This window comes from Nerophis ophidion, linkage group LG17 (assembly GCF_033978795.1).
Source record: "Nerophis ophidion isolate RoL-2023_Sa linkage group LG17, RoL_Noph_v1.0, whole genome shotgun sequence".
Taxonomy (NCBI): Eukaryota; Metazoa; Chordata; class Actinopteri; order Syngnathiformes; family Syngnathidae; genus Nerophis; species Nerophis ophidion.
In genome coordinates, this window is record NC_084627.1 from 4,393,370 (window position 1) to 4,410,510 (window position 17,141).

Here is a 17,141-nt window from a genome sequence, read left to right on the forward strand (position 1 = left end):
CTCCCCGTGAATGCGTGGGTTCCCTCCGGGTACTCCGGCTTCCTCCCACTTCCAAAGACATGCACCTGGGGATAGGTTGATTGGCAACACTAAATTGGCCCTAGTGTGTGATTGTGAGTGTGAATGTTGTCTGTCTATCTGTGTTGGCCCTGCGATGAGGTGGCGACTTGTCCAGGGTGTACCCCGCCTTCCGCCCGATTGTAGCTGAGATAGGCGCCAGCGCCCCGCGCGACCCCGAAAGGGAATAAGCGGTAGAAAATGGATGGATGGATGGACCAAACAATGACTTGTCTGTTCTCTCAATTTCAATTCAATCTTCCTTTTCAGCAAACTATGTCCTTCTTGATTTTTTTTACACACTGTATATTCCTGTCCCAATTACAGTACTGGTACTATTTAAATTCACATGTCTAATTAAGGGCAGCACGGTGGAAGAGGGGTCTGTGCATCTGCCTCACAATACGAAGGTCCTGATTAGTCCTGTTAGGAAGGGATAGTAGTTCTTTTAGAGTTGGGACCCGATGGACAGATTCCGGCCAGAGAATCCTTTAATTATCTTTATTGCTGTGAGGTAAATGTGTGTGTGTGTGTGTGTGTGTGTGTGTGTGTGTGTGTGTGTGTGTGTGTGTGTGTGTGTGTGTGTGTGTGTGTGTGTGTGTGTGTGTCGGTGTGTGTTATTTAGTCGTCAACGCACACAAGGCTGGCTGCCACCATTGATCTAAACCGGCTATTCTGACAAAGACGTGCTTTAAAGGGGAAATGACGTCACAGATTGACCTATCAACTTAAAAGCACAGGAACATTCCAGAACTGGTTAACAGCACACCACAGGCTTTCGTACAAGTCCTCAGTTCGATTCTGCGCTCGGGATCTTTCTGTGTGGAGTTTGCATGTTCTCCCCGCGCAGAGGTGGGTAGTAACACGCTACATTTACTCCGTTGCATCTACTTGAGTAACTTTTATGACGAATTGTACTTTTAAGAGTAGTTTTAATACAACATACTTTTACTTTTACTTGAGTATATTTATAGAGAATAAACGCTACTTTTACTCCACTCCATTTATCTACATTCAGCTCGCTACTCGCTACTGATTTTTATCGATCTATTAATGCACGCTTTGCTTGTTTTGGTTTGTCAGACAGACCTTCAAAGTAGGATCTATCGCATTCCTGCGTTTCACCAATCAAATGCAGTCACTGGTGACGTTTGACTCCCGTTTCACCAATCAAATGCAGTCACTATGACGTTTGACTCCGTTTCACCAATCAAATGTAGTCACTGGTGACGTTTGTCTCCCGTTTCACCAATCAAATGTAGTCACTGGTGACGTTTGACTCCCGTTTCACCAATCAAATGTAGTCACTGGTGACGTTTGACTCCCGTTTCACCAATCAAATGTAGTCACTGGTGACGTTTGACTCCCGTTTCACCAATCAAATGCAGTCACTGGTGACGTTTGACTCCCGTTTCACCAATCAAATGTAGTCACTGGTGACGTTTGACTCCCGTTTCACCAATCAAATGTAGTCACTGGTGACGTTTGACTCCCGTTTCACCAATCAAATGTAGTCACTGGTGACGTTTGACTCCCGTTTCACCAATCAAATGTAGTCACTGGTGACGTTTGACTCCGTTTCACCAATCAAATGTAGTCACTGGTGACGTTTGACTCCCGTTTCAACAATCAAATGCAGTCACTGGTGACGTTTGACTCCGTTTCACCAATCAAATGTAGTCACTGGTGACGTTTGACTCCCGTTTCACCAATCAAATGTAGTCACTGGTGACGTTTGACTCCCGTTTCACCAATCAAATGTAGTCACTGGTGACGTTTGACTCCCGTTTCACCAATCAAATGTAGTCACTGGTGACGTTTGACTCCGTTTCACCAATCAAATGTAGTCAGTGGTGACGTTTGACTCCCGTTTCACCAATCAAATGTAGTCACTGGTGACGTTTGACTCCCGTTTCACCAATCAAATGTAGTCACTGGTGACGTTTGACTCCCGTTTCACCAATCAAATGTAGTCACTGGTGACGTTTGACTCCGTTTCACCAATCAAATGTAGTCACTGGTGACGTTTGACTCCCGTTTCACCAATCAAATGTAGTCACTGGTGACGTTTGACTCCGTTTCACCAATCAAATGTAGTCACTGGTGACGTTTGACTCCCGTTTCAACAATCAAATGCAGTCACTGGTGACGTTTGACTCCGTTTCACCAATCAAATGTAGTCACTGGTGACGTTTGACTCCCGTTTCACCAATCAAATGTAGTCACTGGTGACGTTTGACTCCCGTTTCACCAATCAAATGTAGTCACTGGTGACGTTTGACTCCGTTTCACCAATCAAATGTAGTCACTGGTGACGTTTGACTCCCGTTTCACCAATCAAATGTAGTCACTGGTGACGTTTGACTCCCGTTTCACCAATCAAATGTAGTCACTGGTGACGTTTGACTCCCGTTTCACCAATCAAATGTAGTCACTGGTGACGTTTGACTCCCGTTTCACCAATCAAATGTAGTCACTGGTGACGTTTGACTCCCGTTTCACCAATCAAATGTAGTCACTGGTGACGTTTGACTCCCGTTTCACCAATCAAATGTAGTCACTGGTGACGTTTGACTCCGTTTCACCAATCAAACAGAGCCAGGCAGCACATAAAGTTTCACCGGCAAACAACAAGCTTCAAGGCCTACTGAAATGAGATTTTCTTATTCAAACGGGGATAGCAGGTCTATTCTATGTGTCATACTTGATCATTTCGCGATATTACCATATTTTTGCTGAAAGGATTTAGTAGAGAACATCGACGATAAAGTTCGCAACTTTTGGTCGCTAATAAAAAAAAGCCATGAATTGATTAACGTGATTAAACAACTTGAAAAACTTATTCGGGTGTTACCATTTAGTGGTCAATTGTACGGAATATGTACTGAACTGTGCAATCTACTAATAAAAAAATCAATCAATCAATCAATCAATCAACCTTGCTTTTACCGGAAGTGAAGTGAAGTGAATTATATTTATATAGCGCTTTTCTCTAGTGACTCAAAGCGCTTTACATAGTGAAACCCAATATCTAAGTTACATTTAAACCGGTGTGGGTGGCACTGGGAGCAGGTGGGTAAAGTGTCTTGCCCAAGGACACAACGGCAGTGACTAGGATGGCGGAAGCGGGAATCGAACCTGCAACCTCAAGTTGCTGGCACGGCCGCTCTACCAACCGAGCATAAAGTAGCAGACGATGTGTGCGTGACATCACCGGTGTGAGGGCTCCTCCCCTCACATTGTTTATAATATTAGCCACCAGCAGCAAGAGTTATTCGGACCGAGAAAGCGACAATTTCCCCATTAATTTGAGCGAGGATGAAAGATTCGAGCATTAGAAAAGTTAGAGTGAGGCACTACAAAAAAAAAGAAAAAGCGATGGTTCCGGGCGGCGGGTGTGGTAGCGTTTCAGATGTAATTAGACACATTTACTTGGATTATTCTGGAAAATCCCTTATCTGCTTATTGTTTTAATAGTGTTTTAGTGATATTCTAAAGTCATACCTGAATGTCGGATGGCTGCGGTGAACGCCAGTGTCTCTGAGAGAAGGAGCCAAGATCACAGCTGCCTTGTTGAGCAGCAGGAGGAGGTCCCATAATCCACTGAAGTCTCCGGTAAGAGCCGACTTAATATCACAATTTTCCCATCCAAAAACTTGCTGGTTGACGTAGAGAAACATGTTCGCTTGACCGCTCTGTGTTAAAGCTTCACCACAAACAAAGAAACACCGGCTGTAATACACCGCTTTCCACCAACAGCATTCTTTCATTTCATTTTTATTTATCTCATTCATTGATGTGCATTTAGAACGATACATAATTATATCACAATTATACAATTTAAATTCACACAATTCCTGAGAAGGAGCAGGATGAAGAAAATCTTATAGTTTCCTGGCCCCTTTGACATAATACATGATCTTACTTCATGAATATCATTTAAGCCGAAACATGTATCCAAATGTAATGAAACAATCGAAAACAAAAAACACAAGTGCAAAACTTCATAAAGTATAAACCAAACCAAGAAAATAATAGTAATAATATACACCTCACGGAATGATACAGAGCAAATACAAAACCAGACAAAAAATAAGTAAAATAATAAATAAAAAACAAAATGTGAAGTGAATTATATTTATATAGCGCTTTTCTCTAGTGACTCAAAGCGCTTTACATAGTGAAACCCAATATCTAAGTTACATTTAAACCAGTGTGGGTGGCCCTGGGAGCAGGTGGGTAAAGTGTCTTGCTCAAGGACACAACGGCGGTGACTAGGATGGCGGAAGCGGGAATCGAACCTGCAACCCTCGAGTTGCTGGCACGGCCACTCTACCAACCGAGCTATACTTTATAATCTCACTAAAACACGATTAACCCAATAAACAGATAAGGGAGTTTCTAGAATTATTCAAGTAAATGTGTCTAATAACATCTGAATCGCTCCCACTGCACTTGCCTTTTTTTTTTTCTCTCTTTTTAGTGATTCACTCTAACTTTCCTCATCCACGAATCCTTCATCCTCGCTCAAATTAATGAGGAAATTGTCGCTTTCTCGCGCTGCTGGTGTCTGATTGTAATCAATGTTCAGATGTGAGGAGCCCTCACACCCGTGACGTCACGCGCACATCGGCTTCTAATTCCGGTACAGGCAAGGCTTTTTTATTAGCGACCAAAAGTTGCGAACTTTATCGTCGATGTTCTCTACTAGTGTAAACACTTATGGCTGTCCATATTTATATATTTTTTCAATTGGAATATATTTTTACAGTTTTTTTATCTCGTTGTAAAGAGAATTCCACAATTTTACCCCCACTACTGATGTACACATTTGTTTTAAAGTTATCCTCGACTGTTGTTTGAAATGACCTTTTTCTTCTATGCTCTGTATTCTCAGAAGTGATGACAAACATTTTTTGTCATCGCCTTCTTTATAGTCTCCATTATTAATTGAACAAATTGCAAAAGATTCAGCAACACGGATGTCCAGAATACTGTGTAATTATGCCGTTAAAGCAGACGACTTTTAGCTGTGTGTGTGTGTGCAGCGCTCATACTTCCTAAAAACCCGTGACGTCTTGCGTACACGTCATCATTACACGACGTTTTCAAGACGAAACTCCCGGGAAATTTAAAATTGCAATTTATTAAACTAAAAAGGCCGTATTGGCATGTGTTGCAATGTTAATATTTCATCATTGATATATAAACTATCAGACTGCGTGGTGGCTAGTAGTGGCTTTCAGTAGGCCTTTAAGTTTGCATGAACTCAACGTCAAATTTGAGGAAACACATTTAGTTAGTAAATATTTTGGCTGTCACCCTGGGCTGATGTTAGCTCCCCTGCTATGAATCACTGTCAAATGTACATCGTGTGGGGATAATTATTAACGCACTGCAGCCTCATAGACCAGGGAGTCGGGAACCTTTTTGGCTGAGAGAGCCAAGAACCCAAATATTTTAAAATGTATTTCCGTAAAAGCCATATAATTGTTTTTTTTTTTTTAACACTGAACACCAAAGTGTGCATTTTTAAGTAAGACCAACATTTCTAGAGTATAATAGGTGTCTTATTCTTTGTCATAACATTGTTATTCTGAAGCTAACCGTGGAGGGGGGCGTGGCCTGCGGGCCTGCAGCGAAGCAGGGAGTTGCCAGAACCGGCCTCGAAATCAGCGACAGGTGCGTAGATGGCCCACCTGGGCCTCGTTATCTAATCGCCTGTCGCTCTGTGATAAGCAGCAGCCAGGAGGAGAGACCGGGTTGGGGCTGGAGCCAGAGTGTGAGCAAGAACGAAAGAGAAAAAGACAATTGCTGGAAAGCAACTAAGAGACTTATTGAAAAAAAAAAAACAATATTGTAACCCTTAAACAGGCTCTCATGTCGGTGCTTGGTGGTCTGAAGAACCCCCAGGAGGGCAAGCCCCACACTAACCAATAATAAATAAATAACTTCTTACCAGTAACGCAACTTCTTGAACAGGTGCGGTACAAAAAAACGGATGGATGGATTAAAAATGCACGAGAATGGTTTATATTTTGAACATTGTTTTTAACACTGTGATTACAAGTGGAATCACCTTAAAACTCATTTGTATACTCTAGCCTTTAAATAGACTCCCTTTTTAGACCAGTTGATCTGCCGTTTCTTTTCTTTTTCTTCTATGTCCCACTCTCCCGTGTGGAGGGGGTCCGGTCCGATCCGGTGGCCATGTACTGCTCGCCTGTGTATCGGCTGGGGACATCTCTGCGCTGCTGGTCCGCCTCCGCTTGGGATGGTTTCCTGCTGGCTCCACTGTGAACGGGACTCTCGCTGCTGTGTCTTGGATCCTCTTTGGACTGGACTCTCTCGACTGTGTTGTATCCATTGTGGATTGAACTTTCACAGTATCATGTTAGACCCGCTCGACATCCATTGCTTTCCTCCTCTCTAAGGTTCTCATAGTCATTATTGTCACCGACGTCCCACTGGGTGTGAGTTTTCCTTGCCCTTATGTGGGCCTACCGAGGATGTCGTGGTGGTTTGTGCAGCCCTTTGAGACACTAGTGATTTAGGGCTATATAAGTAAACATTGATTGATTGATTGAATTAGTCATTACTTATCGTGTTAAGCAATGTCAGCTCAGATTTATCCGAGAGCCAGATGCAGTCATCAAAAGAGCCACATCTGGCTCTAGAGCCATAGGTTCCTTACCCCTGTCATAGACAGACAGACCGACACACACACACACACACACACACACACACACACACACACACACACACACACACACACACACATGCATAGAAACACCAATCAGAAGTGCACAGTAGGTTCCAAGGTGCAGCCCACACCTATCAGTTTATGGTTTGCGTAAAGGCTAACTTGTTATTTTCCTTTGTAATCTCTGCCGACTGAGCCTATGGTGCTGTTAACTGATTGTGGTTCAATTTGCCTTGTTAATGTATTATTATTTAATATATGTTATTGTTTTCGTTGCTTAAGAGATATTCCTGGCTCTGGCTATTTTTGTGCAACATTTGTTGCATCATTAAACGAACAGGTTACTCATCAGTTACTCAGTACTTGAGTCGTTTTTTCACAACATACTTTTTACTTTTACTCAAGTAAATATCAATCAATCAATGTTTATTTATATAGCCCCAAATCACAAATGTCTCAAAGGACTGCACAAAATCATTACGACTACAACATCCTCGGAAGAACCCACAAAAGGGCAAGGAAAACTCACACCCAGTGGGACGCCAGTGACAATGCTGACTATGAGAAACCTTGGAGAGGACCTCAGATGTGGGCAACCCCCCCCCCTCTAGGGGACCGAAAGCAATGGATGTCGAGCGGGTCTAACATGATACTGTGAAAGTTCAATCCATAGTGGCTCCAACACAGCCGCGAGAGTTCAGTTCAAAGCGGATCCAAGACAGCAGCGAGAGTCCCGTCCACAGGAAACCATCTCAAGCGGAGGCGGATCAGCAGCGTAGAGATGTCCCCAACCGATACACAGGCGAGCGGTCCATCCAGAGACCAACTGAGACCAACTCACCGATCGAACCCAGGTTACGAACCACTGTTAAAGACCTTCTATCCCACAGGCGGTACGGCATCGAAAAGCGACATCAGTGTGTAAATGATATCACCACATGGGCTCAGGAACACTTTAGATAACTACTGTCAGTAATTACAGTTGGTCGCTACATCTGCAAGTGCAAGTTAAAACTCTACTATGCAAAGCGAAAGCCATTTATCAACAACACCCAGAAACACTGCTGGTCTAAAATGGACTGATGCAAAGTGGAAAAATTTTCTTGGGTCTGATGAGTCGTGTGTGCCCCCACCTCCGCCAAACCCCTGCGACCAACTCACCAAACCCCTAGGATTCGATCGAACCCAGGTTACGTACCACTGTTAAAGACCTTCCATCCCTCAGTCGGTACAGCATCGAAAAGCGACATCAGTGTGTAAAGGATATCACCACATGGGCTCAAGGACATTTCAGATGACTACTGTCAGTAATTACAGTTGGTCGCTACATCTGCAAGTGCAAGTTAAAACTCTACTATGCAAAGCGAAAGCCATTTATCAACAACACCCAGAAACACTGCTGGTCTAAAATGGACTGATGCAAAGTGGAAAAATTTTCTTGGGTCTGATGAGTCCACATTTCAAATTGTTTTTGGAAACTGTGGACGTTGTGTCCTCCGGACCGAAGAGGAAGACAACCGTACGGACTGTTATAGGCGCAAAGTTTAAAAGCCAGCCTCTGTGATATTATAGACCAGAGGTTCTTAACCTTGTTGGCCTCCGTTCTGACAAAATTAGTGGGACTTCTGCGGTTGCCGTATACAGTACATAATACGCAGATAGGGAGAAGTTTTTATTTACACGATGAGTCGGGTGTGCCCCCACCTCCGCCAAACCCCTGAGACCAACTCAGGGTTCGATCGAACCCAGGTTACGAACCACTGTTAAAGACCTTCTATCCCACAGGCGGTACGGCATCGAAAAGCGACATCAGTGTATAAATGATATCACCACATGGGCTCAGGAACACTTTAGATAACTACTGTCAGTAATTACAGTTGGTCGCTACATCTGCAAGTGCAAGTTAAAACTCTACTATGCAAAGCGAAAGCCATTTATCAACAACACCCAGAAACACTGCTGGTCTAAAATGGACTGATGCAAAGTGGAAAAATTTTCTTGGGTCTGATGAGTCGTGTGTGCCCCCACCTCCGCCAAACCCCTGCGACCAACTCACCAAACCCCTAGGATTCGATCGAACCCAGGTTACGTACCACTGTTAAAGACCTTCCATCCCTCAGTCGGTACAGCATCGAAAAGCGACATCAGTGTGTAAATGATATCACCACATGGGCTCAGGAACACTTTAGATAACTACTGTCGGTAATTACAGTTGGTCGCTACATCTGCAAGTGCAAGTTAAAACTCTACTATGCAACGCCAAAGCCAGTTATCAACAACACCCACAAACGCTGCTGGCTTCGCTAGGCCCGAGCTCATCTAAGATGGACTGATGTTAAGTGGAACAGTGTTCTGTGGTCTGACGAGTCCACATTTCAAATTGTTTTTGGAAACTGTGGAAGTCGTGTCCTCCGGACCAAAGAGGAAAATAACCATTCGGACTGTTATAGGTGCAAAGTTGAAAAGCCAGCTTCTGTGATGGTATGGGAGTGTATTAGTTCATCAAAAGGTTCAGAGAATCTTGAGAAATCACTGCACGTAAGCAATGATATTATAGAGCTTCTATCCCTCAGGCGGTACAGCATCGAAAAGCGACATCAGTGTGTAAAGGATATCACCACATGGGCTCAAGGACATTTTAGATGACTACTGTCAGTAATTACAGTTGGTCGCTACATCTGCAAGTGCAAGTTAAAACTATACTATGCAAAGCGAAAGCCATTTATCAACAACACCCAGAAACGCTGCTGGTTTTGCTGGGCCCAAGCTGATCTAAGATGGACTGATGCAAAGTGGAAAAATGTTCTGGGGTCTGATGAGTCCACATTTCAAATTTTTTTGGGAAACTGTGGACGTCGTGTCCTCCGGACCGAAGAGGAAGACAACCGTACGGACTGTTATAGGCGAAAAGTTGAAAAGCCAGCATCTGTGATATTATAGACCAGAGGTTCTTAACCTTGTTGGCCTCCGTTCTGACAAAATTAGTGGGACTTCTGCGGTTCCCGTATACATAATACGCAGATAGGGAGAAGTTTCTATTTACACGATGAGTCGGGTGTGCCCCCACCTCCGCCAAACCCCTGAGACCAACTCACCAAACCCCTAGGGTTCGATCGAACCCAGGTTACGAACCACTGTTAAATCCCTCAGGCGGTACAGCATCGAAAAGCGACATCAGTGTGTAAATGATATCACCACATGGGCTCAGGAACACTTTAGAAAACTACTGTCAGTAATTACAGTTGGTCGCTACATCTGCAAGTGCAAGTTAAAACTCTACTACGCAACGCTAAAGCCAGTTATCAACAACACCCACAAACGCTGCTGGCTTCGCTAGGCCCGAGCTCATCTAAGATGGACTGATGTTAAGTGGAACAGTGTTCTGTGGTCTGACGAGTCCACATTTCAAATTGTTTTTGGAAACTGTGGACGTGGTGTCCTCCGGACCAAAGAGGAAAATAACCATTCGGATTGTTATAGGTGCAAAGTTGAAAAGCCAGCATCTGTGATGGTATGGGGGTGTATTAGTGCATCAAAAGGTTCAGAGAATCTTGAGAAATCACTGCACGTAAGCAATGATATTATAGACCTTCTATCCCTCAGGCGGTACAGCATCGAAAAGCGACATCAGTGTGTAAATGATATCACCACATGGGCTCAGGAACACTTTAGATAACTACTGTCAGTAATTACAGTTGGTCGCTACATCTGCAAGTGCAAGTTAAAACTCTACTATGCAAAGTGAAAGCCATTTATCAACAACACCCAGAAACACTGCTGGTCTAAAATGGACTGATGCAAAGTGGAAAAATGTTCTTGGGTCTGATGAGTCGGGTGTGCCCCCACCTCCGCCAAACCCCTGAGACCAACTCACGAAACCCCTAGGGTTCAATCCAACCCAGGTTACTAACCGCTGTTAAAGACCTTCTATCCCTCAGGCGGTACAGCATCGAAAAGCGACATCAGTGTGTAAACGATATCACCACATGGGCACAGGAACACTTTAGATAACTACTGTCAGTAATTACAGTTGGTCGCTACATCTGCAAGTGCAAGTTAAAACTCTACTACGCAACGCCAAAGCCATTTATCAACAACACCCACAAACGCCGCTGGCTTCGCTAGGCCCGAGCTCATCTAAGATGGACTGACGTTAAGCGGAACAGTGTTCTGTGGTCTCACGAGTCCACATTTCAAATTGTTTTTGGAAACTGTGGAAGTCGTGTCCTCCGGACCAAAGAGGAAAATAACCATTCGGATTGTTATAGGTGCAAAGTTGAAAAGCCAGCATCTGTGATGGTATGGGAGTGTATTAGTGCATCAAAAGGTTCAGAGAATCTTGAAAAATCACTGCACGTAAGCAATGATATTATAGACCTTCTATCCCTCAGGCGGTACGGCATCGAAAAGCGACACCAGTGTGTAAAGGATATCACCACATGGGCTCAAGGACATTTTAGATGACTACTGTCAGTAATTACAGTTGGTCGCTACATCTGCAAGTGCAAGTTAAAACTATACTATGCAAAGCGAAAGCCATTTATCAACAACACCCAGAAACGCTGCTGGTTTTGCTGGGCCCAAGCTGATCTAAGATGGACTGATGCAAAGTGGAAAAATTTTCTTGGGTCTGATGAGTCCACATTTCAAATTGTTTTTGGAAACTGTGGACGTCGTGTCCTCCGGACCGAAGAGGAAGACAACCGTACGGACTGTTATAGGCGAAAAGTTGAAAAGCCAGCATCTGTGATATTATAGACCAGAGGTTCTTAACCTTGTTGGACTCCGTTCTGACAAAATTAGTGGGACTTCTGCGGTTGCCGTATACATAATACGCAGATAGGGAGAAGTTTCTATTTACACGATGAGTCGGGTGTGCCCCCACCTCCGCCAAACCCCTGAGACCAACTAAGGGTTCGATCGAACCCAGGTTACGAACCACTGTTAAAGACATTCTATCCCACAGGCGGTACAGCATCGAAAAGCGACATCAGTGTGTAAATGATATCACCACATGGGCTCAGGAACACTTTAGATAACTACTGTCAGTAATTACAGTTGGTCGCTACATCTACAAGTGCAAGTTAAAACTATACTATGCAAAGCGAAAGCCATTTATCAACAACACCCAAAAACACTGCTGGTCTAAAATGGACTGATGCAAAGTGGAAAAATTTTCTTGGGTCTGATGAGTCGTGTGTGCCCCCACCTCCGCCAAACCCCTGCGACCAACTCACCAAACCCCTAGGATTCGATCGAACCCAGGTTACGTACCACTGTTAAAGACCTTCTATCCCACAGGCGGTACGGCATCGAAAAGCGACATCAGTGTGTAAATGATATCACCACATGGGCTCAGGAACACTTTAGATAACTACTGTCAGTAATTACAGTTGGTCGCTACATCTGCAAGTGCAAGTTAAAACTCTACTATGCAAAGCGAAAGCCATTTATCAACAACACCCAGAAACACTGCTGGTCTAAAATGGACTGATGCAAAGTGGAAAAAATTTCTTGGGTCTGATGAGTCCACATTTCAAATAGTTTTTTTCGAAAACTCCAAACCAAAGAGAAAAAGAACCATCCGGACTGTTATAGGCGCAAAGTTGAAAAGCCAGCATCTGTGATGGTATGGGGGTGCATTATTACCCAAGGCATGGGTAACTTACACATCTGTGAAGGCACCATTAATGCTGAAAGGTCCATACAGGTTTTGGAGCAACATATGTTGCCATCCAAGCAACGTTATCATGGACGCCCCTGCTTATTTCATGAAGTAACTTGACACATTTTATCCTTCTTTTTGAACCCAGTGGAACCCAGAGGTGAAGCACTTCTGTCCCCACATTCCAGTCATCCTAATCGGCTGCAAGACTGACCTCAGGAAGGATAAAGAGTGCATCAGGAGGCTCAAAGCCATTAATCAAGCTCCTATCACTTACACACAGGTAAGACGTCATTCCGTTGTTCTTAAAGAAGTACACGAGGAGGAAGAAGCAGGCCAGCGTCAAAGCCGCTTTCACTCCATCAGGCTTATCTCCACCCCTCCTTGCTTTTAATCTTATCGCCTTTCTTTCGGCTCGCAGGGCCTGGCCACTCAGCAGGGGATGAACGCCGAGCTCTACCTGGAGTGCTCGGCTAAGTACCAGGAGAACGTGGAAGACGTCTTCAGGGAGGCCGCCAAAATGGCTCTGGCGTCCCGTCGCAAACACAGAAACTATAAAAGGAAGAGGAAATGTGCCATTTTATGAGGATGAGAGGGGAGCTGCATGGTCGCCTGTTGACGCGAGATACATGTGCACTTTGGAGAAAGATGGAATGTATTTAGTCATTATTTCACTGTCATTTATGGAAAAAAAGTGTTTTTAAAGTTTTAGGTTGATTGGCAACACTAAATTGGCCCTAGTGTGTGAATGTGAGTGTGAATGTTGTCTGTCTATCTGTGTTGGCCCTGCGATGAGGTGGCGACTTGTCCAGGGTGTACCCCGCCTTCCGCCCGATTGTAGCTGAGATAGGCGCCAGCGCCCCCCGCGACCCCGAAAGGGAATAAGCGGTAGAAAATGGAGGGATAAAGCAAGGCCAAATATTGAGTATTTTGTACAAACCCCGTTTCCATATGAGTTGGGAAATTGTGTTAGATGTAAATATAAACAGAATACAATGATTTGCAAATCCTTTTCAACCCATATTCAGTTGAATGCACTAGAAAGACAACATATTTGATGTTCAAACACATAAACTTCATAGATTTTTTTGCAAATAATAATTAACTTGGAATTTCATGGCTGCAACACGTGCCAAAGTAGTTGGGAAAGGGCATGTTCACCAATGTGTTACATCACCTTTTCTTTTAACTCAATAAACGTTTGGGAACTGAGGAAACTAATTGTTGAAGCTTTGAAAGTGGAATTCTTTCCCATTCTTGTTTTATGCACTGGCTTCCTGTGCACTTAAGATGTGACTTTAAGGTTTTACTACTTACGTATAAAATACTACACGGTCTAGCTCCATCCTATCTTGCCGATTGTATTGTACCATATGTCCCGGCAAGAAATCTGCGTTCAAAAGACTCCGGCTTATTAGTGATTCCTAGAGCCCAAAAAAAGTCTGCGGGCTATAGAGCGTTTTCCGTTCGGGCTCCAGTACTCTGGAATGCCCTCCCGGTAACAGTTCGAGATGCCACCTCAGTAGAAGCATTTAAGTCTCACCTGAAAATTCATCTGTATACTCTAGCCTTTAAATAGACCTCCTTTTTAGACCAGTTGATCTGCCGCTTCTTTTCTTTCTCCTATGTCCCCCCCCTCCCTTGTGGAGGGGGTCCGGTCCGATGACCATGGATGAAGTACTGGCTGTCCAGAGTCGAGACCCAGGATGGAGCGCTCGCCTGTATCGGTTGGGGACATCTCTACGCTGCTGATCCGCCTCCGCTTGAGATGGTTTCCTGTGGACGGGACTCTCGCTGCTGTCTTGGATCCGCTTGAACTGAACTCTCGCGGCTGTGTTGGAGCCACTATGGATTGAACTTTCACAGTATCATGTTAGACCCGCTCGACATCCATTGCTTTCGGTCCCCTAGAGGGGTGGGGGGTTGCCCACATCTGAGGTCCTCTCCAAGGTTTCTCATAGTCAGCATTGTCACTGGCATCCCACTGGATGTGAATTCTCCCTGCCCACTGGGTGTGAGTTTTCCTTGCCCTTTTGTGGGTTCTTCCGAGGATGTCGTAGTCGTAATGATTTGTGCAGTCCTTTGAGACATTTGTGATTTGGGGCTATATAAATAAACATTGATTGATTGAGAGCTTCAGTCGTTCAACAGTCCGGGGTCTCTTCTGTCGTATTTTACGCTTCATAATGCGCCACACATTTTCCATGGGAGACAGGTCTGGACTGCAGGCGGGCCATAAAAGTACCCGCACTCTTTTTTTATGAAGCCACGCTGTTGAAACACGTGCTGAATGTGGCTTGGCATTGTCTTGCTCAAATAAGCAGGGGCGTCCATGAAAAAGACGGCAGCTTATGTTGTTCCAAAACCTGTATGTACCTTTCAGCATTAATGGTGCCTTCACAGATGTGTAAGTTACCCATGCCTTGGGCACTAATGCACCCCCATACCATCACAGATGCTGGCTTTTCAACTTTGCGTCGATTACAGTCTGGATGTTTCGCTTCCTCTTTGGTCCGGATGACACGATGTCGAATATTTCCAAAACAATTTCAAATGTGGACTCGTCCGACCACAGAACACTTTTCCACTTTGCATCAGTCCATCTTAGATGATCTCGGGTCCAGAGAAGCCGGCGGTGTTTCTGGATGTTGTTGATCAATGGCTTTCGCTTTGTATATTAGAGCTTTAACTTGCACTTACAGATGTAGCGACAAACTGTATTTAGTGACGGTGGTTTTCTGAAGTGTTCCTGAGCCCATGTGGTGATATCCTTTAGAGATTGATGTCGGTTTTTGATACAGTCCCGTCTGAGGGATCGAAGGTCACGGTCATTCAATGTTGGTTTCCGGCCACGTGAAGTGATTTCCCCAGATTCTCTGAACCTTTTGATGATATTATGGAGCGTAGATGTTGAAATCCCTAAATTTCTTGCAATTGCACTTTGAGAAACGTTGTTCTTAAACTGTTTGACTATTTGCTCACACAGTTGTGGACAAAGGGGTGTACCTCGCCCCATCCTTTCTTGTGAAAGACTGAGCATTTTTTGGGGAAGCTGTTTTTATACCCAATCATGGCACCCACCTGTTCCCAATTAGCCTGCACACCTGTGGGATGTTCCAAATACGTGTTTGATGAGCATTCCTCAACTTTATCAGTATTTATTGCCACCTTTCCCAACTTCTTTGTCACGTGTTGCTGGCATCAAATTCTAAAGTTAATGATTATTTGCAAAAAAAAAAAAAAAATATATATATATGTTGTCTTTGTAGCATATTCGACTGAATATGGGTTGTAAATGATTTGCATATCATTGTATTTTGTTTATATTTACATTTAACACAATTTTCCAACTCATATGGAAACAGGGTTTGAAATACATTTCAAATGATTTTAATGACTAAGGATATGGATTTTCTTCTGGATGTTAATGTGTCAACAAATGACACAATATTTTGTTCCATGAATTTTTACTTGAATACTCAACTCAAAAGAACAACCATTTTGACAGTTATTACTTCCCTTATTCTTTTTTTTTTAGCAAAAAGAGTACAATACTGCCGCATTCATCTTGAGCAACAGCGCCTACCAGTGGTAAAAACGTGAACTTGCTCACCCATTGGGACGGAGTATTTCCGTTTGTTTACACCAGTGGTTCTCAACTCAACCTTTTTTCAGTGATGTACCCCCTGTGAACATTTTTTTAATTCAAGTACCCCCTAATCAGAGCAAAGCATTTTTGGTTGAAAAAAAAGAGAGATAAAGAAGTAAAATACAGCACTTTGTCATCAGTTTCTGATTTATTAAATTGTATAACAGTGCAAAATATTGCTCATTTGTAGTTGTCTTTCTTGAACTATTTGGAAAAAAAGATGTAAAAATAACTAAAAACTTGTTGAAAAATAAACAAGTGATTCAATTATAAATAAAGATTTCTACACTTAGAAGTAATCATCAACTTAAAGTGCCCTCTTTGGGGATCGTAATAGAGATCCATCTGGATTCATGAACTTAAGGTAAATTTGCTCAATTTACCTTTAATAAATAAATACGTATATGTATAAAAAAGGGTATTTCTGTCTGTCATTCTGTCATAATTTTTTTTTCCTTTTACGGTAGGTTTTTTTTGTAGAGAATAAATGATGAAAAAAACACTTAATTGAACGGTTTAAAAGAGGAGAAAACACGAAAAAAAAGAAAATTAAATTTTGAAACAGTTTATCTTCAATTTCGACTCTTTAAAATTCAACCCAAAAACAGGAGAAAAACAAGCTAATTCGAATCTTTTTTGAAAAAAATGAAAAAATAATTTATGGAACATCATTGGTAATTTTTTCAGATTAAAATTAATTTTAGAATTTTGATGACATGTTTTAAAAAGGTTAAAATCCAATCTGCACTTTGCTAGAATATATAACAAATTGGACCAAGCTATATATCGAACAAAGACAAATCATTATTTCTTTTAGATTTTCCAGAATAAAAAGTTTAAAATAAATTCAAAAGACTTTAAAAAAAGATTTAAATTTCATTCTAAAGATTTTCTAGATTTGCCAGAATAATTTTTTAGAATTTTAATCATAATAAAATTGAAGACATATTTCACAAATATTCTTCGTCGAAAAAACAGAAGCTAAAATGAAGAATTAAAATGTATTTGTTATTCTTTACAATAAAAAAAAAATTGATTTAAATTGTCAGGAAAGAAAAGGAAGGAAT

At 42.7% G+C, this 17,141-nt stretch overlaps 1 protein-coding gene across 1 annotated transcript in view; it reads left to right on the forward strand.

Annotated features, from left to right (window-relative positions):
- rhof (ras homolog family member F) overlaps positions 1–16,493 on the forward strand; it is a 23,305-nt gene extending 6,812 nt beyond the window's left edge. The window contains exons 4-5 of the mRNA XM_061875797.1: positions 12,574–12,708; positions 12,847–16,493. Of these exons, the coding sequence (XP_061731781.1) occupies positions 12,574–12,708; positions 12,847–13,011 (300 nt within the window). The 3' untranslated portion in view covers positions 13,012–16,493. The remainder of the gene's footprint in view (positions 1–12,573; positions 12,709–12,846) is intronic.
- Positions 16,494–17,141: the final 648 nt, after the last annotated feature.